The following is a 26433-nucleotide window of genomic DNA, read 5'->3' as shown; positions in this document are numbered from 1 at the left end:
CAGCTGTTCAGACTCATTTAAAGAACAATACTCTTCCGCCCTTCTTCATCTGAAGCTCTTGGCTGTACGGCTATTTATGGGTAGTGTGAGCAGCAGACAGGAATCTGCTGCCTATATTTTGCCGCGGCTTTGTCTCTAAGGGGATCAGGGATGTTTATGGGAGTGGATGAACACTGTAGATGCACCTGGGCCTGGCAAATCACTTAACCTACTACACTTTCTTGAAACACAGTTGACGCAAATAGAAAGTAGGCCAAAATTTGTAGCATGAGATGTTAGATTTTGGAGCTTGCATCCGCAGAGAAAACCCGTTAATCCAGTTCTTGCACCATCTAGGGTTGCAGGAGGGACCAAAATGTTTTAGATGTCGTGTCATTCCCAATGTTCCCAAATGATCTGCCAAGGACGGACCAGTATCTTCTTCTGGAGAATTTAGAAACTCGTATTGGTTGTCAGGAAAGCTTCCTTTGGCTAAATGGAATTTCCTCTACATGGGCATGTTTGGGTTGACGGCAGACCCCTAAAGAGGTGAGCTAATGGAGAGGGTGGAGTAACGCCACATTGTAATGACAGACACAGGCAGATTAAAGGGGAATGTTGATGGACATGATGGTACTGATGAGTGACGTTATAGGGTGGAAGAAAGGTTCATCGTGAGGGTGGGACAGGGCTCCAACTTGGCTATTCCTGCTCGGCAGAAAGACACCTACAATCAAGTTATCATTTTTTCCTTGCACGGCTCAATTCTTGCTGTGTTCATTCACATTTCATCATCCTTCATGGGGTGGGGGGTGAGGGGGTGAGCTGGGGGGTTGCTTGCATCCAGCTCGGCACTAAACAACATTCCTCTACGGCTTCATCATCGTGTCTTTCCGCGGTCGGATCAGTGAAGAACAATCCTGTATGCCAAACCCCGGGCAGCGACACCATCCCTTCATAAACCCCAAATCTTCCCTTGAACCATGGATAGTAGAAACATGCGTGCATCAGTAATACAATACCATTGTCAAAGTCACTTTTCATTTCTGTGAACATGCTGGCAAGCGAACAATAAAGTGATGGAGCTCCCCGCAGTAACAACCGACTGTGCTCCTCTCAATCAAAGGCAATGCAGAGGAAAAAAATAAATATCGATAGGAATAAAAACACAAGTTTGTACCAGCCTCGCTTCGTTTACGGTCGATAAAACCCAACATTCGCACGCTCGAGACTCCTACCTTTCTTTGTGGGCTCTGGCATCTTGAGCCGCGTCCCGAGAAAACAGCCGAGGAGTCAAAGGTCGATACCTTCAGAGCAGACTCTAAGTAAGGTGCAGGAGACTCTCAGTCCAGAGGTGACAGGTAGATGATGATGATGATGACGATGGTTGGACGGCAGTGGCAGCAGAACAAAAAAAAGAAACCTCTGGGACCCCTCTCACCAGAGTGATGGGAGATGAAGATCGCACAGGGATACGATCTGGAAATCTCAGCGGGGGAGGAGAGGAGGACCAAAGTGACAGTTCCAGGGGGGACTGGCTCTTAGATCTTATATAGAGGGGTGACATGCTCCTCCTCTCCCTAGTGCGTCCTACACATGTTGTAGCATCATTGTACCCTACCCACTGCCCACCGTGCCATCACAGCAAACATCACAGCAGTTATTGCGTAAAACCAAATCAAGAATGCAGCCTTTGCTCTCCGGATTTCCTTGAAATTGTTGCGGCCAAACGCTGGGTAAAACCTTGTGGCACAGTGCTGCTATGGCCAAGAATGCTGAATTTTTATTTGCTTCACAAAAGCTGCTAATAAGAGATGAAATACATTTGCAGTCAATCAAGTAGTTTAACACAGAGATCTTCTTACTGAAAACTCTTATGCCGATTTTCTCCAAATTCATGAATATCTATTAAAGATTTCAATCCAAATATAAACCAAAAAGCTAGAAAAAATCTTAAATATAGTATTCTGTTGCAAATACTATATAATATGATACTGTATTTGTTGTGCACAAAGTCTCTATTTACAGTTGTAGGTATTGCATGTGGAGCTGCAGATTGATGCATGTGGGATATATTCCAAATAGGTGCCCACCCTCGTTGAAATCAAAAGTATGTGTCACCCAATATAATATACTATATTACTGTCTTATGCAAAGTAATAATTCTTAATTTTCAGATATTGCAATTTGAGGAACTGTTTATTATAGCTGTTGAGATTATCCCTATTGTTTTGCCGAAGTAAGACGACTGTGAGGCCGACTTAAGGGACGGGCGCATCAGGAGGTGCGATATAAAAAGAAAAGGTGTCGTCATTGTCACAGGCCTGAGGCTGATGTAATACTCTCCGATAATCATGTGTTGTGCTCGGATGATATACAACATATTCAGAGAATCTGTGGATTTATTATAAAAAAGAAAAAAAAAACATCTGAGATGACAAGCAGGGACTTGATCCCAGATGCCAGATATCAGTTTAATCCGAGGGGAATGCTGTCCAAGAACGGCAGACTTTCCGACCTGGCAAATAAATAGTGGGGGAGATGCCTGGGCAGTGGTTATATGACCTATTCTTAGAGAGCCGTCATAAACCTTGACATTTGACATGTGTATCGGACTTGAAAAGAGCCTCATCAAGAGTCATGTCACTCAAGCCCACACCATCAGCCCCCAATTAACCTTTTTAGCACATCAATGTCAGGTGATGGATCGGCCTTTGATTGGGTCGTGAAGATTAAAACAGCGAGCTTGATATCTTATGGATTTACAAGCAGCGAAATGCCGGCTGCTTTGTTTTTATAAAGCAGCCCTCTACGTGTGCGGCTTCGCTCCACTTCCCTAATGAATATCATAACCACTTCAGCGTGCTGATGCTGTCATTGCGGACGTGCTCTTTGTACGTGCAGCACTCATTCCTCAGACAACCCGGCAAGACAGCGAAGGCGAGGCGCATCTCTATTTATGGTCCGAGGATATTGAGCAGGACTGCGGCTCATATCCTGCTGTCAGAAATCTACCATCATTGCTCATTCAGTCTGTGGCATTTACATGCAGAGGAAGACTCACTATTTATATAAAATTAGATCCAATCTGCAAACCGGAGAACATCCTCTTCATGTGATCGGGATGTTTTTAATTCAGAGAGAATGACTGTTTTCATACTTCACTTTGTGGCCTTTCTTGGTATTAGACACCCATAGATCAGTTAGCCCATTTATAACTGGGAGTGGGCTCCAGCAGTAAATACTAGGCTTAGCGTAGTATCATGTGGGCCTGCTACAAAGAGCACAAAACCATTTGGTGTTGCCCGGGACAGCCGCGAGTTCACATCACAGAGGCGATTTAGCTATGAGGTCACAGCGCACACGGGCCAAGTTTAAAAAGAAGCCGGAGGCGTCATTGAGAAGGACTACACTGACACCCTCTGGCTTCTAACGGCCTGAAACTCTTACGTTCACACAAAACACATGCTCAGATGCACTTGTCAACGCATCCAGAGGCACATTAGGCAGCTGTGTGGCTCTTTTATCTCGGTGATGCGGGGTAAAGTAAGTAGTAGAAACTGTAGTTGAAATCGCTCAAAACTTTTATTTTGAAAATGGCATCATAAATTAAATATTTTAGACGGAATACAGGAGAAGGTGAGAAATAACAGCAACCAAGCCAAGTCTCTTACTGCAAATTAATTCTTATTAAGTGAAAGCTCAGTAGTATTTAAAGGACAAATGCATTTCAAAATTAAAGTAAATTACCCCGCAGGGATTTTATGTTATATGTTACACCAGTGGAATGAGTGGGCATGCAAAAACTTGACTTGGTTTACATTTCTATCTGATTTATTCCTGTCGTATTCCCCTTAGTACACGCAGTTCTGTGAACTTATGTTCAACTGTAACCTGAGCAGGCTTGGTAAGCTGCAGTAACTCCAGACACCTGTGTGTGCATGTGTGTGCGTGTGTGCAGTGGCCTTTAATCTACAACAATGTGTTATGGTTTGGCACCATACAGTAAGGTAACCATGTGTTTTGCATGTTAAATCACTACAGTAAATAAAGGCCGAGTGTGCACGAGATCTGCTGAAATGCAGTTTGCACGATTAACGGTGTCGTCGTGAAATTACGGGAAAGGAAGTAGTAGAGTATAATTTGTCGTTATTTTTTAGTCCGCCGGTTTAAACGTTGAGAATAAAAAAAAAATCTAAAGCATTTTTTAAAAGACTCTTAGAGCAGGAAATGAACATAAAATACAATTGTGATAATCTTAAGCTGAGTCAACCCATTGTGCATGTACACGTTTAAGTATTTAATTATGTGACAAATTTAATTAAATTTTATTTATTCTCATTTTTATTTTTAAGACTCCTACTACCTCTGCAATAACATATATAATCCCTGTAATTCCTGTGTACATTTGCAATTTGTTCATTTTACTCTTACAGTCATGTTTAGATCTTCCATGGACAGTTTTGGAGTTAAAACATTTATAACATTTTAAGTGTCTCGTACTTCCACGTCATGCTGCTCGCTCGTGCCTTAAATTGGCCCCCGGGGACAAGATTTCTGAATCTGGATCTAACTTTAAGTTTTAGTGCAGGGATTGTCCTAAAAATTGTTCAAAAATTGTAGATTGTATTTCTGTAAATCAGCTCTTTTAGCCCTGTGGTCTGGAGTGAAGCCAGAACAGGAGCGTACACTAGAGGCCAAAAGTTTAGAAGCAAGCAGTTCCTTTCTTAAAAACAGCTGTGAGTTATATGTATTTACTGCACGATCAGACTTAGCTGTTATTGATAGGAACCATTTTTAGGTGTACATTAATATTACCAGAACATTGTTTAATAAAAGTCAGCAAAAGAAAAGAAGGGCTTAGTTTTAGGGTCGAGAAGAGTCACAACTTCAGTGTAGTAAAAAAAAAAACAAAAAAAACAAAAACAAATCACAGTTTGCATTGTTCACTTTAACCCTTTGGCTTTTGAGAATCTGCATACAAATATCCCTTTTGGATATGCCATGAGGTTGTTAAAGCGCTTCCAAACGTTTGGCCTGTCGTGTATATGCAAGAGAAATAAAAATACATACGTAACTGATCAGCTTCCAACATGAAAAAGTCCCAGAAATTGATCCTTTAATGAATGCATCTCTGTTTAAATGCACCAGAATAATAACCTCAACCATGCGACAACGTGAGCATGCTGATGTCCTTTTGAGAGAAAGTGCCGACCAAAGCTAAAATAGTTTATTTCTTTTTCATATTTACACCACAAGCAAAACAAGAATGAAATGCAATTCATCACACTAATAATGCAGAAAGACGTTAAAAACAGGACAACGGAGCACGTAAAGAGACGAGCTACATGAAGTCTCCTCTCTGACTCTTCTGCAGCGACATCAGGGTGTCTCTGCTGAACTGGTAGGTGAGCTTCTTCTTCACCTTGAAGATTTCTCCGGACCTGGCGTAGTTCCTGAGCGCCCGGGACATCTTCTGGTACGTCATTGGCCTCTTGTTGCCCTTTCTCTGGCCCCAGAGCGCCGCCACCTGATCTTTATTCCTGGAGGAGAAGCGGAAGACGCCGGCGGCTGCTGGCACCCAGGCCAAACAGTGGGCCATGTTGGGATCCTCCAGCATCTCAAACAAGAAGTGAAAGAGTCGCACCTTTCTGCCTGCAGCCATGGAGCAAACTGTAAGTACGGCGCAGTAGATTTAAAGAATATTTTTAGGCAGCTGTGTTATAACAGTTAATGCATGTTACCGTAAGTCATTTCCTCAACTACAGTTATTCCCAGCAAATCTCTTCACTCATGGATACCATTTAGTGGAGAGGCTTCAGCTGTAAACACTGCGGTTATCAGATAGATATGTAAAAACAGCGACTGAGCGAAGCCATGCACAGCTCCATTGTTTTTTACGGTAAAGGGAAGGTCTCTTATTTGCTCTCTTGGTATTGTTTCCCCCAGGCTAATAGCAACAGGGACAATAACATTATCTAGTGACCAAAAAAAGGAGAACTCACCACTCCCCGTCGCTGTGCCTGGGTGTTTGCTGGATTGTTTTGTTGATACAAAGTTTGGCAGTGAACCACGCTCAGACAATGATGCTGTTGTATTGTGGCCGAGGGCTGCTGGGGCATCCTCTGCCAGGAAGGGCTGAGGTGCAGGTTTTATGTTCTTTGAACATATAAAATAAAATGATATCAACAGCAGATTGACATGTTCTTCTTCTTTTTTTTTCTTTATAAATGTGGAACAAAAGCATTAACACAGACATGCTTACATGTGGCTCGTAGCATGTCCAACGTTGCTCGCATGTAACATCCACAGGCACGCTTGAAGTCCAGGCCACCTTGTCTGCTGACAAAAAAAAAGGTTATTCAAAAAGCTTAGCTTAAAATGTAGAATAAATTCATCCCTGCCCTTTCTCTCTTACCATTCTGTGCTGTGTTTTGTCTGTAGTACTCCTCTAGGAACTCTAAGATCACCTCCAAATCAGTCTGAGTGTCCTGCAAAAAAAAAACAAAAAGTCAAAAAATAATTCAAAACAAGCCTTGAATGCAGCTTAAATAGCCTTGAGGTTCTATCGATAGACAGATATACTAAAGAGACATAGGCTGCCCTTTACCATCACTGATGAGGCTGACTCTAACACAGCACAGTCCTTGCGGTTTGGGCGAATTTCACGCAACTGACTTTGAGACACTCGAGTGCCCGGGCTCTTATTATACCCCCCACAGGAGCGAGCTTTTCTGCATAACACCAGACGTTTTCTACCCTGGGCCCACAGGAACAATGTCCACCATCTCACAAAGCCCCAACACCTCCACCAGTCAACCCATCAACAAAGCCTCCCAGTACTGACCACATCCTCCCCGCTGAACCAGATAAGACCTGGCCTGGAGGCAGCTTCAACACAATGCTCTCTTTTCAGGAAAAACACACTTGCTGACATATTTTTCCTCACAGGATGTGTCTTAATTTCATATTTTGTGCGCCTGTTGTAATATTTCACTACAATGGAGACAGTGCCAAATCTTTCAACACACTCATATGAATATTTGTATGGTAATGCCAGTGTGTGTGTGTGTGTGTGTGTGTGTGTGTGTGTGTGTGTGTTGGAGCAATGCTTTCAAGCCACTGGAACCAAGCAATATTAAGTGAATCATTCTGCAAAAAATAATAATAATAATGATAATAATATATATATATATGTATAATCTGAATAGCAAAATGTTGCCAAAGGTTTGTTTATATATAATGACCATATTATGCAAAAGAAGAATACATTCCTGATCTATTCTGGGGTAGGTTTTAGACTAATTTAACCTTCCAGCACCTTAAGAGGTTAATATTAAATGTAGTTAATATTATTATTGGTTACATGTTCGTATCCAAAACGTGTAAAATATAGTTAATCGTCTGCATATTTGCACATTTGGGGGTGAATATACAGTATGTGTAATTTCTCTAAAGTAAACTTAAAATTCTGTGTAAGTATTTTTTGGTCTGGATTGTTTAACATAGGTTCCTTTTTCTTAATAATGCACATTTTATTTTAATTGTCAACGATTTCACAACACAATCCAGGTTTTGTAACGTACAGTAAAACATGTAGACGGAGCTGACTTAAACCAAACAAACAGAAAAAAGTAGGTAAAATATCTTTCAAATTAAAGAGATCGATTGATTAATTTTATCTTAGAAATTATTAAAAAATATTTACAAGTACTGTACAGTGTTATTCCTCCACGTTGAACCAACAAATTTAAAATAATGCATTCAGGCTTTACACTTATTTAATTTTTTTTTTTATTAAATGATACAGTATGTTAAAAAAACATGCACACTCTACTGGAAACTGCTACAGAACAATATATTTAAAAAACAAACAAAGTTTTATTTAAATCTAGACATTCTGTTCACTCATATTTACAACTTAAATTACAGTAAAACTGAAAATAATGACACTTTTTGTCAATTCATTAATAGTTTAACATGTAATGACATGCGCTGAGTCTGTGAAACTCTTCAAACTTTCACAGTTTAAAGGATTTCGTCTTTTTTCCTTCTGTGCGAAAACTCCGGCTCAGAGTTTGGACGAGTTGTATGAGGTGAAGCTCGAGGCCAGGTCGTAGTCTTCTTGCAGCTGGTAGTGTGCGTACCAGTTGTGCCAGTCCGCCGCCGTGGAGCCGCAGTAGCTCTGCTCTGCCGGGTTCTGCTGCTGGGTGTGGACCTCCTCCTGCGCCGCGTGGCAGGGCAGGTGCACGGACACCTGCGTGGAACCGAGTCTGTGCAGGATGTCCGGGTTGAACTGGTAGGTGAGCTTGCGACGCACTTTGATGATCTCGCCGGTGCGGCTGTAGTTTCTCAAAGCCCTCGCCATCTTCTGATAGGTCATGGTCTTGCGGTTGCCCTTGCGTTGGCCCCAGCACTCGGCCAGCTTCTCCTTATTCTTGGAGACAAAGTGGAAGGTGCCGGTGCCGCTGTCCGTCCACTGGATTGAGTCTCCCATGCTGGGATCATTCAGAGCTTCGTGGAGGTACTCGTAAAGCCTGAGCTTCTTACGCCCTGAGAGGAAGGAGATACGTCTTGTTTTAGGGCTGATCAAGCAGAAATATGAGAACTGGTGATTATTTGTGAGCATATTAAAAATTATCACCTTTGCTGTTCCTCTGCGGTGGTAAGATGGAGTAGAAATGTGGGGATTCACTCTGCAACGAGTGACTCAAGGAGACGTCTGGGATGGTCTGAGGCCAAGACTGCTGCTGAAAGAGAAGCTTTTAAAGTCAACTTTTCATACAGCCTTTTCTCAGACACACGTACTCGTGCTTTTTCTCGATACTCACAGCTGTGTCATTCCAGTCGTATACAGGAGTTGGGACGTCCGACTGGTGCGTGACGAGGCAGCAGGAGATCTGACATTGAAGAGACGGCTGCTGCGCGCCCAGAGTCTCGTAGTAGGTGTAATCTGAAAAGGAAAAGACGTCAAATTAAAACATTAAAAAGGAGGAAATGTAAACAAAGAATTAAACAAATGTTAATGTGTACCTGAATCATAGTATGAATTACTTGAATGCTGCTGAATCACATCAATCGCATCCTGAAAGTGTTGGTTGATGTCGTTGTCCAAGGTTGTCTGGAACAGAAACAGTATAAGAATACACATAAATCAAAATAAATGTCTTAAATAAGTAAAAGAAAATCCACAATAAAATGATCCAAAAAAAAAAACTTAATATCCGCGATGAACATTTACTTTACAGCAGCCTTACAACTCACCAACTTGTACGTCGTCGGAGTGTTTCCCTCAGTTGAGGTCATTTCTGTGCGAATAGGTAAACGCTGCTTTACTGACGCAGGTGCACGGTCTGGACGGGTATATATACAGACCTCCCAGTACCTCGGGATTCAGTCACATAAATAGGTAGAGAGGCCGGTCAATTTAAATGAATACTTCTTCTTTTTTCGTAAGCACAGATGAGATAGACTTTTGAGCATCACCCCTCCTCCCCCATTCGCCCCCCTTTCTCTTTCTTTCACAGTGGAGATCACAATCTGCAAACAACAAAAAACCTCTGTTATTGCACACTTGACCCCGGAATGTACCACCAATTATTAGCCTGACCTGAGAATTTGCATATTAGCTTGATATGAATCTACTATACACATCTATAGTTCGGGCTGTCCAGTTATGAGCTTTTCTTGACAATTAAAATTTTTACCCTAAAGATGTGCAGGAAATTTCCCATTTGGAATTTGTTGCAGAAGTGTACAACAATATATCACCTGGGCATTAATGAGCTGGCAATTACAATGAATAAATATCGACTTTATGTGCTGCTTTGATTTGAGAATTTGCCCCCCATACATATTTTATGTGATATATTTAGATTTAATTTAAAACAAAATAGCAAAATGCCCATTTTTTCACTTATTTCTTAACTTTTGTTCCACTTCAGTAAGTTTTTTTTTTTTTTTTTACATTTGACATGAGTTTATTCTGCTGTTTCAGTTTTATAGTTTGCATAGTCTTATCAGACCCTCAAGCCCCTGGCACAAGACAATCTACAGGTGTATACAATTGTTTCATGCAAAGCTGAAAATGTTGCAACTATTTAAATTTCCAATCGACTACTACTTTATTACGTTGTAAAAACTTCAGCCTCAGATAAAGGTGATAGTAAAAGTTAATGGTTAATAATGTGGGCATCGCTGTTCAAGTCAGTGCGTGCCCTTTTTTTTTTTTTTTTAAACCCCCGCAAAGCCAACCCTCCTGTTCAAATAAACACAGGGTTTTTTGAGAAGTTCATTTATCTGGGGCGTGCAGTTTTAAATATCAACCGACTTTGTTCCTGAAGTTCCCCTTTCAGCTCAGTTACAGCGTGATGGCAGCCCAGAGCCGAGCGCTGAGCTGGAAAAATCGAGGAAACAAAGAAATGGAGATGCACAGATTATAGCATGAGTAAAAGTGGTATTGTCAGGTTACACCGTCGCTCTGATGAGTTGTGATTTGTATTACATTATTATTATTCTGGGTGATTTTTACTCTCTAAAGTGCTTGGTGCTGTTCCACCAGTAAAGAAAAACAACTTGTCACAGTGAATTATCATATTCTTTGCAGGTGTGTGTGTGTGTGCAAGCACGCAATTATGGACGTGAGTGTGCAATGCACGAACGGGTGTATGTGTGCGAGCGTGTTTCCTGCCTGTGCAGCAGGCTGATAAAAACAAAGAACCACAAACCTCGTCCTCTCTCCCACTCCTTCTTTCCCTGTTTCCATTCAGGGTGAAACTCCATAAATTAAAGACCACAACCTGTCGGGCTGCAGCTGAAGCCTGACAGCTGTGTGCTGGTGTTGGCACCGTGTGGGATGAGGGCTTTACTCCACTAGGCTGGTGTTTTGGTTCCTTGTGCGTTTTATGTTCTTTAGTCTTATATATATAGTAGTCACTGATCATCTTTAGTTGATAACTAAAGGAATCGCTTGAATCACTCATTTGCAAAAAGGGAAGTAACGTAGGATACTCTTCTAGAAAAAAAAAAATATGCTAATACATTTCAAATTCACACTTTTCTACCTGTTTTTTTTTTCTCTTTAACACTATTCTCCAGTGAAATCATCATATATTAGCCTGACGTATAGTGCACATTCATAATGCCCAGAGTGTGACGTTTTAATAGCTTTTGTTGTGGTTTGACCTTTTCTCAAAATGTGGGCAGTTTCTTTTTAATTGATTAAATTCATACGACCCTAATGCTACCAAGCTAACAGGCTATTGAAACATCACTGTGCAGGGCTAGAGCACACCATTTAAATGTATTATATTATATTATATTATATTATATTATATTATATTATATTATATTATATTATATTATATTACAATATTTGTGTTCATTCTACCTCATAATATAGAGTGTATTTTCTCTTTTCTGTTTTATTTTCTTTCTATGATATATGTTTTTAAACTTAATTTTTTATTGTTGAACACACACAAATGAGCAAATGAGGCCTAGGACAGTATCAGCCGAAATAAAACTAAATGAAAAAGTACAGGTACATTGAATAAGACGTGAAAACGACATCAAGAGTCATCGTGAGGCTCATAACAATCCCATTTTCCCCCAGTACTCATCTGCTTTCTCCTTTTTGGAGCTGCAGGGTAAAGGTCATTTTCTCCGTAATTCGGAAAGAGTTTGCGACGTTGATAAAAAAGCCTCATGGTACGAGCTACTAGCTACCATGAAAATATTTATACGTCCCTTTTGCTGAGGCCTTCTGGAATTTTTCCAAGAGACAGGAAAGTGAATGTGAAAAAAAAAATGAATTATATTATATTATATTACAGTGTTTTTATTCTATTCCATATGTGTGTTTTTCATTGTTCTGTTCTATTCTATTCTACTTTATTCTATCATATTGTATTGTGCAGATTTATTTTACTTTTTGTTATATTATATTGTATTATATTATATTATATTATAATATAATATATTATATTATATTATATTATTCACCACACAGACAAGATTTTTCCATTACCTGTGTGGTTACATGTGTGTTTTTAAAGACATGGAAGTTGGAGGAAAAATACAAAGAGAGGGAGAGATACATGCTTATCTGTGAAGGTGCGCTCTATTTTGTGGCAGAGCACACAAGCTGCAGCTGTATCTGTCCAAACAAAGAAGCATTTTCCTTCCCCTTCTAACTTCAATAGCTGCATGCATGTTGGCAGCGGTGTGGGAACGGCAGGCTAACCGCAGCACAGTCAACCCCATTGTTCTTCTTTATTTACCGGCACTCGATTAAAATCAAGAAGTGACAAACCACTTGCGTATAATTAGTCTATTAGACTGAAAGCTGGTGTAACCGCAGAAATATAATCATTATCCATGGGATCGTGTTTGTGTCGCTGGTCCGGACAGTCTTTCTGTGTCTTGCTGTTGTTCGTTTACGGTCAAAATAAAATTACAAGGTCAAGGTGTTTTTTCAGCAGTTATTATTATTATATTAGACCCAAGTTGTAGCTGCTACACAAACTAAAGCACTAGTTTGCAGGAATGATTTGCAGTATCAGGTGTAAAATGTCATGTTGATACCACTAGCAGTTTGTCCTTTAAATCCTTTTGGTTAATAATCTTAAACTGAACAGGAAGTTCTCGTGTCCTGAGGTTAACGTCGGTTTTTATGTTGTTTGCTAAATCACTGTAATGGTGTTGACTGAGCAGCAGATGGCAGGACAGAGCTGTAACCCCCCTCATTACGTCCTCCAGATTTCCTGTATCTCTATATTTACTATACATCTCACTCTGAACGTATACAGAAAAAAAGGGGAAAACTATTTTACTCCATGGGTTTCAGTCCACACCACTTGCTGTCCTCGCACACAGAGGTCAAAGGTCAGAGCTCGCACCAAGAGAGGTGGAAGGATAAACAGCTGGTCTGGTTATCTGGCTCAGTATTTCCTATAATTTCCTGCTCCAGCCTCGCTGTGTGAAGGAAAGATACAGGAGGTCTTTCCTTCCTGCTGCTGATAGGCTCCACAATGAACACTCGTAATATGTGCGATATTATTACTCCTCAAGGTTCAACACTCTCACCATTCACTAATTACTTGGCGCAATATCCAACAACCATTATCAATTTGCAATTCGTTTTTTTTTTTTTTTTTTTTTTGCAATTCAATTTGTCTATTCTATGCAGGGTATGCGCGTGACGTCACCGCTAGCGACGTCTCCATGGTTACGGCCACTGAGTGGCGATAAGCAACAGTTGAACGTGGAGATTAGCAGCATTAGTTTGAATCGTAGGCTTTAATAGCGTCTACGTTGTAAAACTGATTTGTTTTTTTAAAAAATGGGGAAGAGCCGTTGTGCGATTGACTGAACCAACAGATTTGAAAAGCGGTCAGGGAGGCAAAGAAAGCCAAAGAAAAGAGAAGTAAGTGAACCGCTGCATTACAAAGAAACAACCGGAATCCAGGCACCCAAACATGGTGTTGTTGTTCTCATTTAGAGTCAGGTAATTTTAATTTATGCTGTATTTTTTTTGATGAAGTCAAACCTTAAGTTACTTCTTAAGTTTAAGTTTGTGGATGTTGTCGTTTCGGTGTAGTTACGGTCGACAGTCACTATTTTAGTTCCAACAACGAATAACAATAAAATACTAAACACAATATTTGTGATCACACGTCATCATCCTTTTAACATCCGGTTGGACGCTACAGTTTTATTTGGCTAATGTTACTTCTCAGTAAAGCATCTTTTATTTAGCTACATTTATCATAACTGAAATGACCCAAAACTAACTTAAACAAACCTGAAACTGAGGCTATTCCACTTTTCCAAATCCATACTAGTTCATATGGATCATTGTCGAGTTTAATTATCTTTAATTTGATCTGATAATCCACATTTTTCCCAGTTTCGCTGTATTCACTAATGCATTTAACTGTGTTTGCCACTAGGGGGCGTGGCCTGGTGCGGCAGTGACGTCAATGCATAACCTCTATTCTATTCTGTTCTATCTTTGTTTTTATCTTATTATTTATCTTTTACGCAGTCCACTCTTTATTCTAAAGCTAAAAGAGACAGATATCTAATTGAATGCACAGATGTTTATAATGCAATGACATTGGTTTTTTACTACTTATTATTCATTATTTCCCTCTGTGCCATCAGATACAGATCCGTTGTGCTGGAACATGATGACAAAATACCCTCTTCAGGCCACAAAAAGAAAGAAAAATGAAATACTGGTAAGTTTTCTGTTATCCTGGTTATGTTATAGCTAAAAGAAAGTCACATAATAGTCATATAATAAAGCATTTAGCACCTTAAGAGGAAGATAGTTCAGTCAGAAGAGACCAAAAACAGATCTAATCCTAATGTTGTTATATTTATAACACTACGTCAACTTAAGCTATATCATTTTTTTTTTGTTTATTCAGGAATATGAGTATGTAGCTTCCATGTTAAAGCAGGTTTATTGCCCATAAAGTGTGTGATAATGTGATTTTTTAATATTGTCAAAGTCACAATATTCTAATGTTTCTGGTGTTAAATGTGTAAAATATCAAAATATGTCATAATGCGAGAACAACTTGTGGGGTATGTTCTAGCTAGTTTATTTTTACTAGTATAAAGTAAGATATCGCATAAAGAGGAATTGGTGATTCTGTCCCTCGTGCTGTTCTTAAGTAACATGAGACACACACACACAAAAAAAACCCTCAAACACTTCAAGTATCAACATTTTTTTTTTTTTTTAACATCATACATGACTTGAGTTTTACACTCCAGGTTTACATTTTACTGGCTACGGTTCCTCAGGGATCAAACAGAAAAACAAAGGCCATGAGCTCTGCTGTGAGCTGAGGTAGCACAAAAACAAATTGGAACAAATATCTAATTAATGTGTGTGATGATAATAATTACAATTCAAAGAGAGTTGTCGGAGACTAAAATCCACAATTCAGAGAGTGAAATGGAATATTTCATTCGGAATAGGACTTGAAACAGAAAAGACCTGCGCTGAAAGGTTGCCTGGGGTTTCAACGAGAGGTTTTCTACTTTTTGCAGTAGACCACGGCGCCGTAGGCCACTACTCCCACGACAGCTACTAAAGCAGCGCCTCCGCACAGCAGCTCGGTGGAGCTCAGAGGTTTGGTCTTGGGCGCAGCTGGCTGTGGCTCCAGCTTCCCTTTAACTGAATGTTCGTCCACGTCCGACAGGGGAATCTGTGAGAATTTAAGCTGCTCCAGGCTCGCCGCTAGAGGATCTGCTACCACCGGCGCGAGGATAGAAGGAGGGTGGAGGCCCTGAGTGGAATAAAGCTCCTCTACTTCAGAGGTTGTGGTTGAAGGGACGGGGGTGGTTGTAGCAGAAGGGGGCTCGAGCTTGAGGATAGGGAGAGGAGGCAGGGCCATCGGGGGGACAACCTGCCTGAACTCTGCGGGCGCCTTCTCCACGCGAGGTTCCTCCGCCGACACCAGGAGCTCCTTAGTTTCTGGGGCCTGAAGGTCCTGCTCCTCCTCCTTGAGCTCCAGCAGCTCCCTCTCCCCGCCCAACACGCTCATCACGCTCGTCTGCAGCTCCTCGTCCTCTTCGTCGTCCTCCTCCTCCGCTTTCCTCACCCTCTCCTCTTCTTTAGCCGCCTTCTCCGCCTCCTCGAGCATCTCGGCCTCCTCCCGCTCCAGGTGGACCATGTCGGAGTTGGAGGAGTGGTTCTCCTCTCCGGTCAGAACCGCCCCGTCGTTGCTGTCGAGGCTCTTCGTGTCCTCGGGGTCCACGTCGCCCATCGTGGACCAGGACTCCGCCAGCAGGCTCTCGCTCTGCCAGGCCCCCGGGCTCTCTACCTGGGTCAGAGGCAGAGCGGCAGGGCCGGGGCTGAGGGATCCGGCCTCCCCTCCACCTCCTCCGCCTCCTCCTCCTCCACCTCCTCCATCCCCCCCGCTGGACTCGACTGGGGCCTTTCCCTCCAGAATGAAGGCTGGCTGCTGCAGAGAGATCAGAGGGCGGTGGAAAATTATTGCAGGCGTCAGAGCTTTTCACCAAAATTATCACTGTTTAAAAATTCATGGCGAAAGTTAATCATAACATCCATCACGGCCACAGGCTCCTGTCGACTATTTTTGCTCCGTCTGTATTCTCAGCGCGGCCGTGATTGGAAAAAGTTGCTCACTCGCTGTGGCTATCTATAGCCTCGACCTGCATATCTTACTAAGTTTAGGCCCTGTATACATCTCCATCTGTCTCTACCAGTGGAAGCAATCTCTGCTATTCCCATTGGCATGATAATTAAACATGAGCAGAGACAAGAAATGGAAGTGACTAATTACACATTGCGTCATTAAATTCCGACAGCTCCTCTTGTTATATATTAAGAGGAAGAAGTCTGAATTCCAGACAGTTTTTCTTAACATTTAAACCACTTTATACACATCTCGTTTGTATGAATTTGGCTCAAGGTGACCCTCTTGTACCGGGTCTCAGCTTCGACTGCAGAAAACTCTTCGCCCCCCCCACCCCCCCGCCCCCCATGCCAGCCCCAGAATAGATATCGTCAACGCTCGCCCTCTCTCACTGTCTTATGTTGCATCACGTTCACAACATGTGTCCCGTCTGTGATCTCTCTGGTTTCAGGAGACGTCTGTTAACGAGGACAAATCCCTTAACAGCCTCCCCCGGGGCTTCGATATCTGTTACAGTCGCACATAACCTCACGGAAAGTTGTGAATTCTCGGAGGCATGGCTGGTCGCTGTAAGCAGAATAAGTACGTGTCAATACTGATAGTTGCTAGCAGCAAAAGGTTCTCGACAATAACAACAATGCGGGGTTTTCTCTTCAGAATATGTGTTTGGAAAAGGTGTCGTATCATCTTAAAATTGGCTCTTGAAGGAGTTTTCATTTCTATAACCTGTTTTAAAGTAATATTTTATGGATTAGCTCCTATTTCAGTGTGATCTGTAAAACAAGATATTCTTTTAAACGAAAGAATAACTTTTATTATCCCTAAAAAAAAATGCAAAAGAAAAGTGGAGGAATGCATCCGCGGGAGGAGAGATTTGTGTTATTTCACTGTTACTGATTCAAACACACGTGCTCACATGCACCTGCGTTTCCAAACTGAAACACCACTCCTTTTGTGTTGCTTCACAGTTAGAAGCTGACCCCTTTTCCTGCCTGTTATGCAACAGGTTGTTACTTTTTGTGCAATAAAACCTTCCGACTTGGAGACCAGCGGCCGCACGCAATCAATAAGGCCTTGAGCAAACATTTCCGTTACAACGCGGTGCCTTTATTATTAAGGACCAAGTCTTTTCTCCACAGTTAAATTCATTTTTTTTTTGGCGTTTTTTTTTTTTTATTCTTTATGATTTTCTTGGTTTTATATCTCTTTCCGGAGAATGAGGAGACTGAAACAGATGCCATGTTGTCTCCTCTGGGGCTTTGTGTGTCATGTAGGCCTGTGCAGACTTCGGTCCGAGTGACAAGGCCGCATTAAAAAACATTAAAGTTGGGTTAAACCCTCCACAGACGCGGCATCTGTGCGCCTGTCTGCTAAGAAACCAATCAACCTTTTCTACTCTGTGATCCACCTTTACTTACTGTCCTACTTGAGTAATTGGATTCCCATTGATCCCATCCCAGCGATAACACACTCACCGTGAAGTAAATGATCAGCCAGATTCAGCGCTCCCTCTTTGTGCTAATGTGTGAAATCAGTGATTTATAAAAAGGTCAGCTTTCAATGTCAAAGTGTTACAGTCAGCTGACAAGACAAGGAAGGCCCTCTTGTCCATTTCTTTGTCTTACACAGGATTAAATTGTGTCCTTCACTGCATTAGGGTGACCCAAAATGACCTTTCTAACGCCGACAGCTGCACAGATAACAACACTCTTCGTGAAAGGACGAAGGATTCGAGGTGCGATTCCTTCTGCTCCCCCTCAGATTGCTGTAGGGGACTTCAAGATTTACTCAAACTTTCTGCGAATGAATAAAAAGTTAAAAAAAAAGCAAACGCCCCAGCGTACCTGAGTCCTCTCGGTTCGGTGCTGGATGAGACGAGGAGCAGTTCAAAGTGTGACGTGCATTCAGACACGAAGCCACAAATCAACAGATAGACAGACATGCATGCTGTAGCTGGCACAGGAATAACAAGGTGGACAAGCTGTGCAAAAATCTCCCTCCCTCCCTCCCTCCCTCCCCTTGCCTCTCTCTCTCTCTCACCCCATTTCCCAAATCCATGACACAACAGTTGGCTGGAGAGGAGTCAGTAGTGACTTTGCTGTCTGCTGAGAAACGACACAAATAAATCTCAGTGAGCGCTAAAAACCGCGACTTTTCAACCTTGATTCGCGGCCGCTGGACGGTCTCCTGGAAGGTCAGTGGGTGAGGGGGTCTCATTCAGGTAAACAGGTTCATGTCCACTGTCCAAACAGCAGATTATCAGTCTGTCCACGGCGTGAGCCGGGGAGTGGAAAATGCATGTCAGCCAGGGAGAGGAGCTATTTCTAAAGCTGAACTTTCCAACTTCTAGTTCCCTCTGCTGGCAAGACGCGTTAGGAGACCGGAGACTGTGCCAAGACGCCGGTAACGCAAAACAAAGAAAATACTTCCACAGAACTATTTAAATCCTTTCTTTCTGTCATGTTTTACCAATAAGGTTTATGAGAATAATCATAGTTTAACTTTTCTGATGTTTGCTCGAAAATGCACTTATTATAATCTGATTTATAGACTACAGCCTATAAACTGAACTCAGTTATTCACAGAAAAATGCCAAGTTACAACAAACACACGGCTCTTGTTGGAATATATGAATGTTATTCACTGCATTACGTAAAAATAAAGAGTTGTCACTGTGTCTGTCATGCAATAAATAAACAAAACAAATAAATAAAAGTTTTACTAATAACTCACATTTTTCTGGAGATTCTGATCAAATCTCACATTTGCGTCCAGCAACTTTCTGAAGCAAATTACAATTATAATAAATACTGGTCACCACAAATTAAGTATTACAACTGATTGAAGTATTAAAACTGAAGTATCTTTACCACTACTTCCTTATAGGAACATTTTATGCCAAGTCAGATGCAGACTTTTAATTTTTATTTTACTAGATAATAATTATTTTTTATAATTAATATATTTTTTAATCTAATCTCATTTTCTGTTGTGAAAGTGTTTCTTTTATGTGCAACTAAGCTATTGTGGCTAGTGTGATGAAATTTCCCTCATGGATCATTAAAGCCTGTCTGAGTATTTCTGGATTTTTTTATTTTTTATTTTATTTGTGATTTCAGAGCTGGATCCAATGAAAAGTGAACAAAAAATAGAAGTGCTTTACACAAAAAAAAGCAAAGAAAACATGAATACAAATGAAAACACAACAATATATTAATAAACCCAGGATAATTTATTATTTTAATATCTAAAATATGTATTGGAACACCTTTGCAGTTTCACAAAGGTGTATTAGTACTTACTTTAATAAAAATGAGGCATCAAATGGACAGGAAAACTTGAGAGAACGACAATCAATGAGGAAAACGCGTCTATTTTGTCCTCGCATCTGATTGGCTCCTGTGCCGGAAGTAAACATCACGTGAACTCGGGACATCAGCTGATCCTCCGTAGACATCTTTACTAGTCACGACTGCGGCGATTAAATCATCCCTCCTCGTCTGTGATTCTCGGGTACGTTTACGTCGAAGAAACTTAACACAAATCCTTTGTCTTCTTAATTAAATACTCGTTTATGTCGTAGCTGTTTTCATTCATTTTGTTTTTTTGGGTTTGTTTCTTTTCCTCGCAGGCCCGTGCCAATCTTTTAACGACAGCAACCATGGCGCTCAGCGATGCCGACGTTCAGAAGCAGGTAATGAATCGTTTTAACCTTCAAAACGACACCGAGTCAACATTTTATCTCATCGGTGCTGTATAAGGACGCTTTCCGCTGCTGCCGAGCTCCGACAAACGCTTCTAATACCTTTAATTTTTGCCGGAAGTGTTTGTGTTGACGAGAATGACATTGAGAGAGCTGCAGCAGGTTAGCAATGAATGAGTAGCAGCATTAGCTAAAGCACAACATCAAGGATGTGTTTGGATTGAGGTTTTGTACATAAAGATAAATGATAAGTGTATCTAAAAAAAAAAAAAAAAAAAAAAAGCCAGTTTGCAGCTTGCGTTGCTAGAGTTGTGGCTGAGAAATGAGAGGGTCATATTTCTGAATGGTCACATGATGAACACATGTGATGGCCCAATGAGGAACTTGGGAGTGAGTGAACCACTGGCTGCTCACTGGAAATCTCATCAAACACGGAAAAAAAAAAGCTTCAGAAAAAGACAGAAGTGAACTCTACACTGACAATGAGTGGATTAAACCCTGGAGAAAAACATTTAAGACCCCTGTTGACCCCCACTGTACATGATAACACCACCCAGAAAACTGATTATATTGTGTTGCAAAAAAAAATTATCTTATCTAAATATTTGCTAAATTGGGAGGTTTAGACATCTACACTGGCCAAAAATATATATACACATACTAAACAATCAGTATATTATTAAAGTATAAATAAAAAGTGTTTGTTTGCAGGAATAATTTACCTATTTAATGAATGAATGATAATGGCCATATATCATTCTAGTTACTCTACTCAATGCACAGTAAATGATTTGATGGTATCCAACATTTTGACACACTTAAAAATGATAGAAATATAATGGATGGCAGTTATGTTTTACTTTACATGTGCAAAAAGTACCAGTACAGCAACGGAAAAATGCTCTGTCAACAGTCTAAATCGAGTGCTGGCAGAAAAAATGTAGGTCAAGTGACGGATATGTTAATAAAAAATGACTTAATTTGAGTATTATTATAATGCAGAAATGTCAGGACGTAAGCAGCGTTGTTCTGTTGCAGCTGCTGCAGGTGGAGCTAGTTTTTCCTACGTCACAGTTTTAAAAATAAAAAGAGAGTAGATCAGTCTGAGGGGTCGTCAGATGATTAATGGGAGAAAAAAAATTTAAAAGTTATGATACACAAATCTGTTATTGATATAGATTAGATCAATGTTGTTGTAGAGTAGGAGTTAAAAGCATAAAATGGAAATGCTCCAGTATGCTAACAATATATTTAAGTGCACTTCACCTTTGAAAATTAGCACTTGATGGAGGTTTGGGATGTCGGAGCCGGTTTCATGCTTTGTTTAAAACAAAATGCACAGAAGAATTTGTCACTGATGTGATAGAAACCAGCAGCAGAATCACTTCACAGCAGGGTGATAATAGAGGCCTGTAATTATGAGAAAGCTGACATCTTGACTCCACATATGGGCCCCGGTACACATCAGTCACAAGGTGGAACATACAATAAATGCACCACAGATCTCAAGGTATTTACAGAAAAAAAATGGGACAATTCACAGAATATAGATGATTATTACAAATATTAGCTAGTTAGTGTTTTTGACAGCTGCACAGGCGATTTAGTCGATAATAAATCAGATTACACTCAAAACAACTAGTTAATTATTAAAAATAATGAATTGTCAGATGTACTGAAAACAAAAAACACTTTTGTGAAGCAATAATATTCATACTACAGGTTGTATGTGTGTTAATTACGCTTCTTAATGCAAAATGGATGTTTTGTTTTTAAAGTTATTAACCTGAAATGAAAGGATTTACCAATTTGTACAAATATATATATTATTTTACTTCTCTGTATTTACGCGCTCATATTTGACCTTCTTTTGTCTTAAACTAAGCGCATATTAAAACCTGACTCGATGCCTGAATGTGATGTAAAGTCTGTCACTTTTCTCATTCGAGTCTCGTTTGTTGTCTACAGATCAAGCACATGATGGCCTTCATTGAGCAGGAGGCCAACGAGAAGGCAGAGGAAATCGATGCAAAGGTATGAACACGTGTACATTTTTTTTTTACTTCTACGTCATTATTTTATTTTATTATTATGTCTTTTTCATATATGTCTTTTTTTGTCTTATCTCATGACTCCTTGGATAAAATCATTTCCCTGCAGGAATCGATAAAGTGATCTTGAATTGTGACAACACACAGAGAAACAGACTGAACTATATGATTATTCCATTAATTTAGGTGTTTTTGGAGGTTTTAGGAAAATAATTATGGTTATGACAGAAAATACCAGGAGTAAATTCTTCAGTGTGGATGCAGACAGATGACAGCCAGTGGTGTTTGTGTAACTAGTTTTGCTTCTTGGATGTGAAGATCAGACACTTTTCTTTGCTTTGACGTTTCGAGAATATATTTTTAATTTAGAAAAATAGTTTTTCAGATTTTTATTGTCATTTTAAATGTTAAAGGTCCACCTGTTGACTGAGTAATAAGTGATAATAAAAATAAACTCTGTAGGACATTTTGAAGAATTAACATTGGTTCAAAAAAAAATAAAAATAATCTATTAATAAAACTCTTTATGAAACAAAGCACTGTGAATAAAACTGATGAACTGTCTCCTCCTGCAGGCGGAAGAAGAGTTCAACATCGAGAAGGGCCGCCTGGTCCAAACCCAGAGGCTGAAGATAATGGAGTACTATGAGAAGAAAGAGAAGCAGATTGAGCAACAGAAGAAAATGTGAGTCATGACGAGACATCACAGGACGCCTCGAGTCCTTCCTTCCTCAATCCAGCCCTTTTTAAGAAGCGGCTTCACGTTTGACAGAGTTTCCCGTAATTTTATTTAGCCGCTTGGCCCCACAATGGCTCTTTTGTGACCTGTCCCCAAACAGTCTCTAGGGTTTCCGCTGGAAACAAACATGCCCCGACTTAGAAACCTAAACGGATCCAATGTGTGTTTTATTTGTCTGCTTAAACAGTCAGATGTCCAACCTGATGAACCAGGCTCGACTGAAGGTGCTGAAGGCCCGCGATGACATGATCTCGGTAAACCTCTCCTTCGTTTTATGTACATAAGAGAGATTTACTGTACAAATAAAATAAACTTTCACTAGTGATGATGGAGTCCCTGTATGTGTGTTTGTGCCTTCAGGAAATGCTGAACGAGGCTCGCCAGCGGCTCGGTAATGTCGCAAAAGACCCGGCCCGGTACCCAGCTCTGCTGGATGGATTGATCTTGCAGGTTAGTTCATACTTTTAACTACCAGGCCTTTTTTTTTATTATTATTATTTTTGTTTTTAAACCTGCTTTCAGACAATCTGCCAATCAAGCTGATGGATAGACGTTAGCGCAACCAAGCTAACTTAAGCATGAAGTTTTGTGGAAAACTTCAAAGCTCACTATGAAATTCGTCACGAGCCGATTGTCGAGTAACATTGTACGACATCAATGGATTAATAAGCTCAATAACGTGTCTGTGTTTGTGTGAGACTAGTGACTGCAGGCGTGTTGTGCTGCGTCGTCAAATAGTCACGTACGGCTCGCTACCTTCGCGTTATCGCCATGGAAACAAAGGGGCGTCCGCCAAATAATTTCATCCTTGTTAACGAGAACAACTCTGTTCGCTATCTCTGCATGTCTTAAGACTGAGAGCGATGTCGTGAGTTAGTCAGTGGCTTTCTGCGAAAATTCCCTAATAATGTTATTAAATTAAAAAATCATATGATCGCCCTAATAATAGAATTATTATATTTGACTAAAAGTGTCTTTTCTCAGATTTTATTTAAACACAAAATCTGATTTTTTTATTTTTTTTTTATTAGAGTCATATTTAGGTCCCTCTATTTTATTTATTTATGGGTCACTTCAATATTAAATAAAATAAAATCTCCCTCATGATTTCTGCTCTGGTTCTAAAACAGCGTTATTGATCCACTAACGATGAGTAGTTTACTTAATGTGTTTTAGTTGACGTGCGATCAGCCCAGTTAAAAACACAAACTCTGACCTGTGTAATTTGGCTAAATTGTGTTAACATCTCAATTCTCTTTCATATCAGGGCTTCTATCAGCTTCTGGAGCCAAAAGTGACTATTCGCTGCCGTAAACAGGACCTTCAGGTGGTACAGGTGAGGAAATTGTTCACGTTCTGGTTCATATTTAGATGTGTATGTGTCATAAATAATCGAAACCATAGAAAGTTGATTTCAGACTGAGCTGTTTGTGTTTCTCGTCTTCCAGGCGTCCATCCAGAAGAACATCCCCATATACAAAGCAGCAGTGAAGAACAACCTGGAGGTCCGCATCGACCAGGACAACTTCCTGTCCCCCGACGTGTAAGAAGCTGAGCAGACCTCACAAAATAAAACTTCATCCGGGAGGTTGTTGCATCTTCTCTGTATTTCATTCATTTCATTTTCGCTCGCAGGTCTGGAGGCGTTGAGATCTACAACGCTGACGGGAAAATTAAAGTGTCCAACACCCTGGAGAGCAGACTGGACCTCATGGCTCAGCAGGTAGGAAGTTTATGACGTCTGGTCTATAAATTTACATGTTTTTTTATTTTATTTAGATAATGAAGATAATTTGCATCGGTTATACTGATAGTTCTACATACGTCTTTTAAAATGGACATCAATATAATTAAAAACTCACAAATAATGATAAGTCATTTTAAAAGTTCTACATGATTGGAAAGAAATAATGTCATATAGTAGGCACAGGCCACAATAAGTCCTGTTTCTTATACTTCACATCTATTCATAGCCAGTTCTTCAGGGATTTATTAGGAGTAAATAAATAAACGTAATGACTCCTGGTTAAATATAAATAGAGTTCAAATAATCACATGAGTATATTACCAATTTAATGTCTGTATAAAACTGAACGGCCTTTTAAAAGTCCAGCGACTCACTTTAAACAAAATGAGATTAGCGGTGCACTCACGATACTGAAACTTTAAATTCTCCTTATGAGGAACTGAGACAAAGCGGTGGACGTCTCAGGACATCGCCCGTATGTCACTTTATTAGGCACAGTAGAGCAGTGGTTCTGCATATTTTTAATCTACCCTGAGGACCCCCTGAAGTAAAATATCCTACTTCTATAGAGGTCGTGTGATGTTTTTTTAAAGGATATTTTCTTTTCATGGACCCCTTGCAATGACACCACAGGCCGCTAGGGGTCCACGAACCCCCAGTTGAGAATCACTGCAGTAGAGGATGATCAGTGGCTTCTCATCTAACAGTCCTGCACTAAAACCTTATCTTCAAGAAGTACTTAGCATTATTTTCAAATAACTGAGAGATGAATAAAGTGAACATTATAAAGAAGAAGAATTTAGTATTTAATTTTCACTAGTGTACCTAATAAATTGGCAAATTAATGTATGATTTTCTGGTTTCATTACTAATTAGTTTTGGGAGCTATGATAAAAGCTTAATTAAAATAATAAAATAAATAATAATGAATGTCCAGTGATGGTTTTATCGATGTTTTAAAGTTGTTAAATGAGTTTTAGAATCAACAGTCAAGACTTTATTTATTTTTGTGCAAATTTTAAAGCATAAAAAGTTTAATTGAATAATCTCCGTGGTGAAGCAAAATGATTAGAAACACAAGGTTAACCGGTTGATGATTTTGTTTGCAGATGATGCCTGAAATCCGAGTGGCTCTCTTCGGTGCCAACCCAAACCGCAAGTTCATGGACTGAGAAGCTCCGTCTGTATAAGAGGAAAAAAAAAAAAACTCTCCTGTTATTTTTTATTTTTGTCACATGAAAGAAAAGAAAGAAAAAAAAACGTCATTCCTTTGTCTGTGAAATGAAAATTTCCGATGCAGAAGAGATGCATTGTTGTTGTGTGACGTATTGCTGTATATTTTTCGTGCATTATGGGATAGATGCTGCATTGTTACAGATGTGCATCGGAGGAGCTGCACAGCTGTAAAGCACTGGTTTACTCCACTGCTCCTCCTCCTCCTCCTCATCCTCCTCGTCCTCCTCCTCCTCCTCGTGGGTCGTAGTTTACGCTGATTGGTCGGGAGAAGCTGGGAACGTGCGGTTGGCTGGACGTTTAACTTAAATTGAATCAGCCTTCATGACAAACATACCATCTGTGTCGCAGTTTTCTTCCATTCATTAACCTCCGCCCCGCGTTATAAGTTGCATGGGGCATTGTGTCACTAATGGATGTCTGCTCCAACCAATCACAGGAAAAAAATTAAAACAAAAAAACAACTTGTATCCTAGAAACAAAACGGCTTCAGACCGAACATGACCTTACGGAGTTAATTTATTGGTGTTACACCGACTACTCTTCTGTTCAAGGAGTGGGTGATATCATTCCAGAGGGTGCACTGTATGTATATGAGGTTTCCAGATTAAATTATACGTATGCGTGGTTGTTTTTCTTTTTGTTTTTCTTTTTGTTTTTTTTGATTGTGTCTCAAATGTTATATTGTGGAAAATGTAAAACGTAATAAAATCTAAATCATTACTATGTTCTTTGTTTGTCGATCTTCTCGTTTTCCTTTCTTGCGACGCGCCGGCCATTCATGCCCCATTCATTAGTTTATC

The 26433-nt window shown here is 40.2% G+C and overlaps 5 protein-coding genes across 24 annotated transcripts in view; 1 reads left to right on the top strand and 4 right to left on the bottom strand.

Moving 5' to 3' along the window:
* mybpc1 (myosin binding protein C1) overlaps positions 1-1515 on the bottom strand; it is a 28318-nt gene extending 26803 nt beyond the window's left edge. For 15 of the 16 annotated variants that reach the window (XM_047575622.1, XM_047575614.1, XM_047575621.1 and 12 more), the window contains exon 1: positions 1218-1514. In XM_047575622.1, coding sequence (XP_047431578.1) covers positions 1218-1239 — 22 coding nt within the window. In that variant the 5' untranslated portion in view covers positions 1240-1514. Of the gene's footprint in view, positions 1-1217 lie in introns of all 16 variants that reach the window. The other variant, XM_047575615.1, reaches the window with a different exon arrangement.
* A 3680-nt stretch (positions 1516-5195) lies between these two features.
* Positions 5196-6938, bottom strand: spi2 (Spi-2 proto-oncogene). Of its 2 annotated transcripts, none has more exons than XM_047575610.1 (5): positions 6590-6938; positions 6398-6470; positions 6245-6318; positions 5985-6138; positions 5196-5652 (listed from the first exon to the last, which is right to left on the bottom strand). In XM_047575610.1, exons 1-5 carry the CDS (start codon positions 6590-6592, stop codon positions 5324-5326), a joined length of 633 nt encoding a protein of 210 aa, XP_047431566.1. In that variant the 5' UTR covers positions 6593-6938; the 3' UTR covers positions 5196-5323. The 2 variants fall into 2 exon arrangements, with proteins under 2 accessions (XP_047431566.1, XP_047431567.1); XM_047575611.1 differs by having other exon boundaries at positions 5196-5634; positions 6590-6934.
* A 555-nt stretch (positions 6939-7493) lies between these two features.
* spic (Spi-C transcription factor (Spi-1/PU.1 related)) lies at positions 7494-9353 on the bottom strand. Of its 3 annotated transcripts, none has more exons than XM_047575569.1 (5): positions 9244-9353; positions 9013-9100; positions 8811-8932; positions 8624-8726; positions 7494-8532 (listed from the first exon to the last, which is right to left on the bottom strand). In XM_047575569.1, the coding sequence occupies exons 1-5, from the start codon at positions 9283-9285 to the stop codon at positions 8051-8053; spliced, it is 837 nt and encodes a 278-aa protein (XP_047431525.1). In that variant the 5' UTR covers positions 9286-9353; the 3' UTR covers positions 7494-8050. The 3 variants fall into 3 exon arrangements, with proteins under 3 accessions (XP_047431525.1, XP_047431526.1, XP_047431527.1); XM_047575570.1 differs by having other exon boundaries at positions 8624-8729; positions 9034-9100; XM_047575571.1 differs by having other exon boundaries at positions 9034-9100.
* A 5357-nt stretch (positions 9354-14710) lies between these two features.
* Positions 14711-18468, bottom strand: si:ch211-214j24.14 (uncharacterized protein LOC559160 homolog). Of its 2 annotated transcripts, none has more exons than XM_047575914.1 (2): positions 18318-18468; positions 14711-15962 (listed from the first exon to the last, which is right to left on the bottom strand). In XM_047575914.1, the coding sequence occupies exons 1-2, from the start codon at positions 18372-18374 to the stop codon at positions 15033-15035; spliced, it is 987 nt and encodes a 328-aa protein (XP_047431870.1). In that variant the 5' UTR covers positions 18375-18468; the 3' UTR covers positions 14711-15032. The 2 variants fall into 2 exon arrangements, with proteins under 2 accessions (XP_047431870.1, XP_047431871.1); XM_047575915.1 differs by lacking the exon at positions 18318-18468 and adding an exon at positions 18002-18161.
* A 1059-nt stretch (positions 18469-19527) lies between these two features.
* Positions 19528-26353, top strand: atp6v1e1b (ATPase H+ transporting V1 subunit E1b). The gene is made up of 10 exons (XM_047575182.1): positions 19528-19670; positions 19789-19851; positions 21829-21894; positions 22487-22596; positions 22838-22904; positions 23011-23100; positions 23918-23986; positions 24099-24193; positions 24286-24373; positions 25507-26353. The coding sequence occupies exons 2-10, from the start codon at positions 19819-19821 to the stop codon at positions 25567-25569; spliced, it is 681 nt and encodes a 226-aa protein (XP_047431138.1). The 5' UTR covers positions 19528-19670; positions 19789-19818; the 3' UTR covers positions 25570-26353.
* Positions 26354-26433: the final 80 nt, after the last annotated feature.

Source organism: Mugil cephalus, chromosome 22 (genome assembly GCF_022458985.1).
Source record: "Mugil cephalus isolate CIBA_MC_2020 chromosome 22, CIBA_Mcephalus_1.1, whole genome shotgun sequence".
In the NCBI taxonomy this organism is placed as follows: domain Eukaryota; kingdom Metazoa; phylum Chordata; class Actinopteri; order Mugiliformes; family Mugilidae; genus Mugil; species Mugil cephalus.
This window is presented reverse-complemented; position numbering and strand designations above follow the sequence as displayed.

What these genes read in the sequence shown, in the direction of transcription:
- atp6v1e1b (XM_047575182.1), top strand. Translation starts at nt 19,819, where the DNA reads ATGGCGCTCAGCGATGCCGACGTTCAGAAGCAG. An exon ending in CCCGCGATGACATGATCTCG is followed by an intron (nt 22,905 to 23,010) that starts GTAAACCTCTCC and finishes TTGTGCCTTCAG; the next exon opens with GAAATGCTGAACGAGGCTCG. An exon ending in AGGACCTTCAGGTGGTACAG is followed by an intron (nt 23,987 to 24,098) that starts GTGAGGAAATTG and finishes CTCGTCTTCCAG; the next exon opens with GCGTCCATCCAGAAGAACAT.
- spic (XM_047575569.1), bottom strand. Translation starts at nt 9,285, where the DNA reads ATGACCTCAACTGAGGGAAACACTCCGACGACGTACAAGTTG. An exon ending in TAATTCATACTATGATTCAG is followed by an intron (nt 8,933 to 9,012) that starts GTACACATTAAC and finishes TTTCCTTTTCAG; the next exon opens with ATTACACCTACTACGAGACT. An exon ending in ACCGCAGAGGAACAGCAAAG is followed by an intron (nt 8,533 to 8,623) that starts GTGATAATTTTT and finishes CCTTCCTCTCAG; the next exon opens with GGCGTAAGAAGCTCAGGCTT.
- spi2 (XM_047575610.1), bottom strand. An exon ending in GGACATGCTACGAGCCACAT is followed by an intron (nt 6,139 to 6,244) that starts GTAAGCATGTCT and finishes ATATGTTCAAAG; the next exon opens with AACATAAAACCTGCACCTCA. An exon ending in AGGCACAGCGACGGGGAGTG is followed by an intron (nt 5,653 to 5,984) that starts GTGAGTTCTCCT and finishes CCGTACTTACAG; the next exon opens with TTTGCTCCATGGCTGCAGGC.
- si:ch211-214j24.14 (XM_047575914.1), bottom strand. Translation starts at nt 18,374, where the DNA reads ATGAGACCCCCTCACCCACTGACCTTCCAGGAGACCGTCCAGCGGCCG. An exon ending in TCCAGCGGCCGCGAATCAAG is followed by an intron (nt 15,963 to 18,317) that starts GTTGAAAAGTCG and finishes ATCTCTCTGCAG; the next exon opens with CAGCCAGCCTTCATTCTGGA.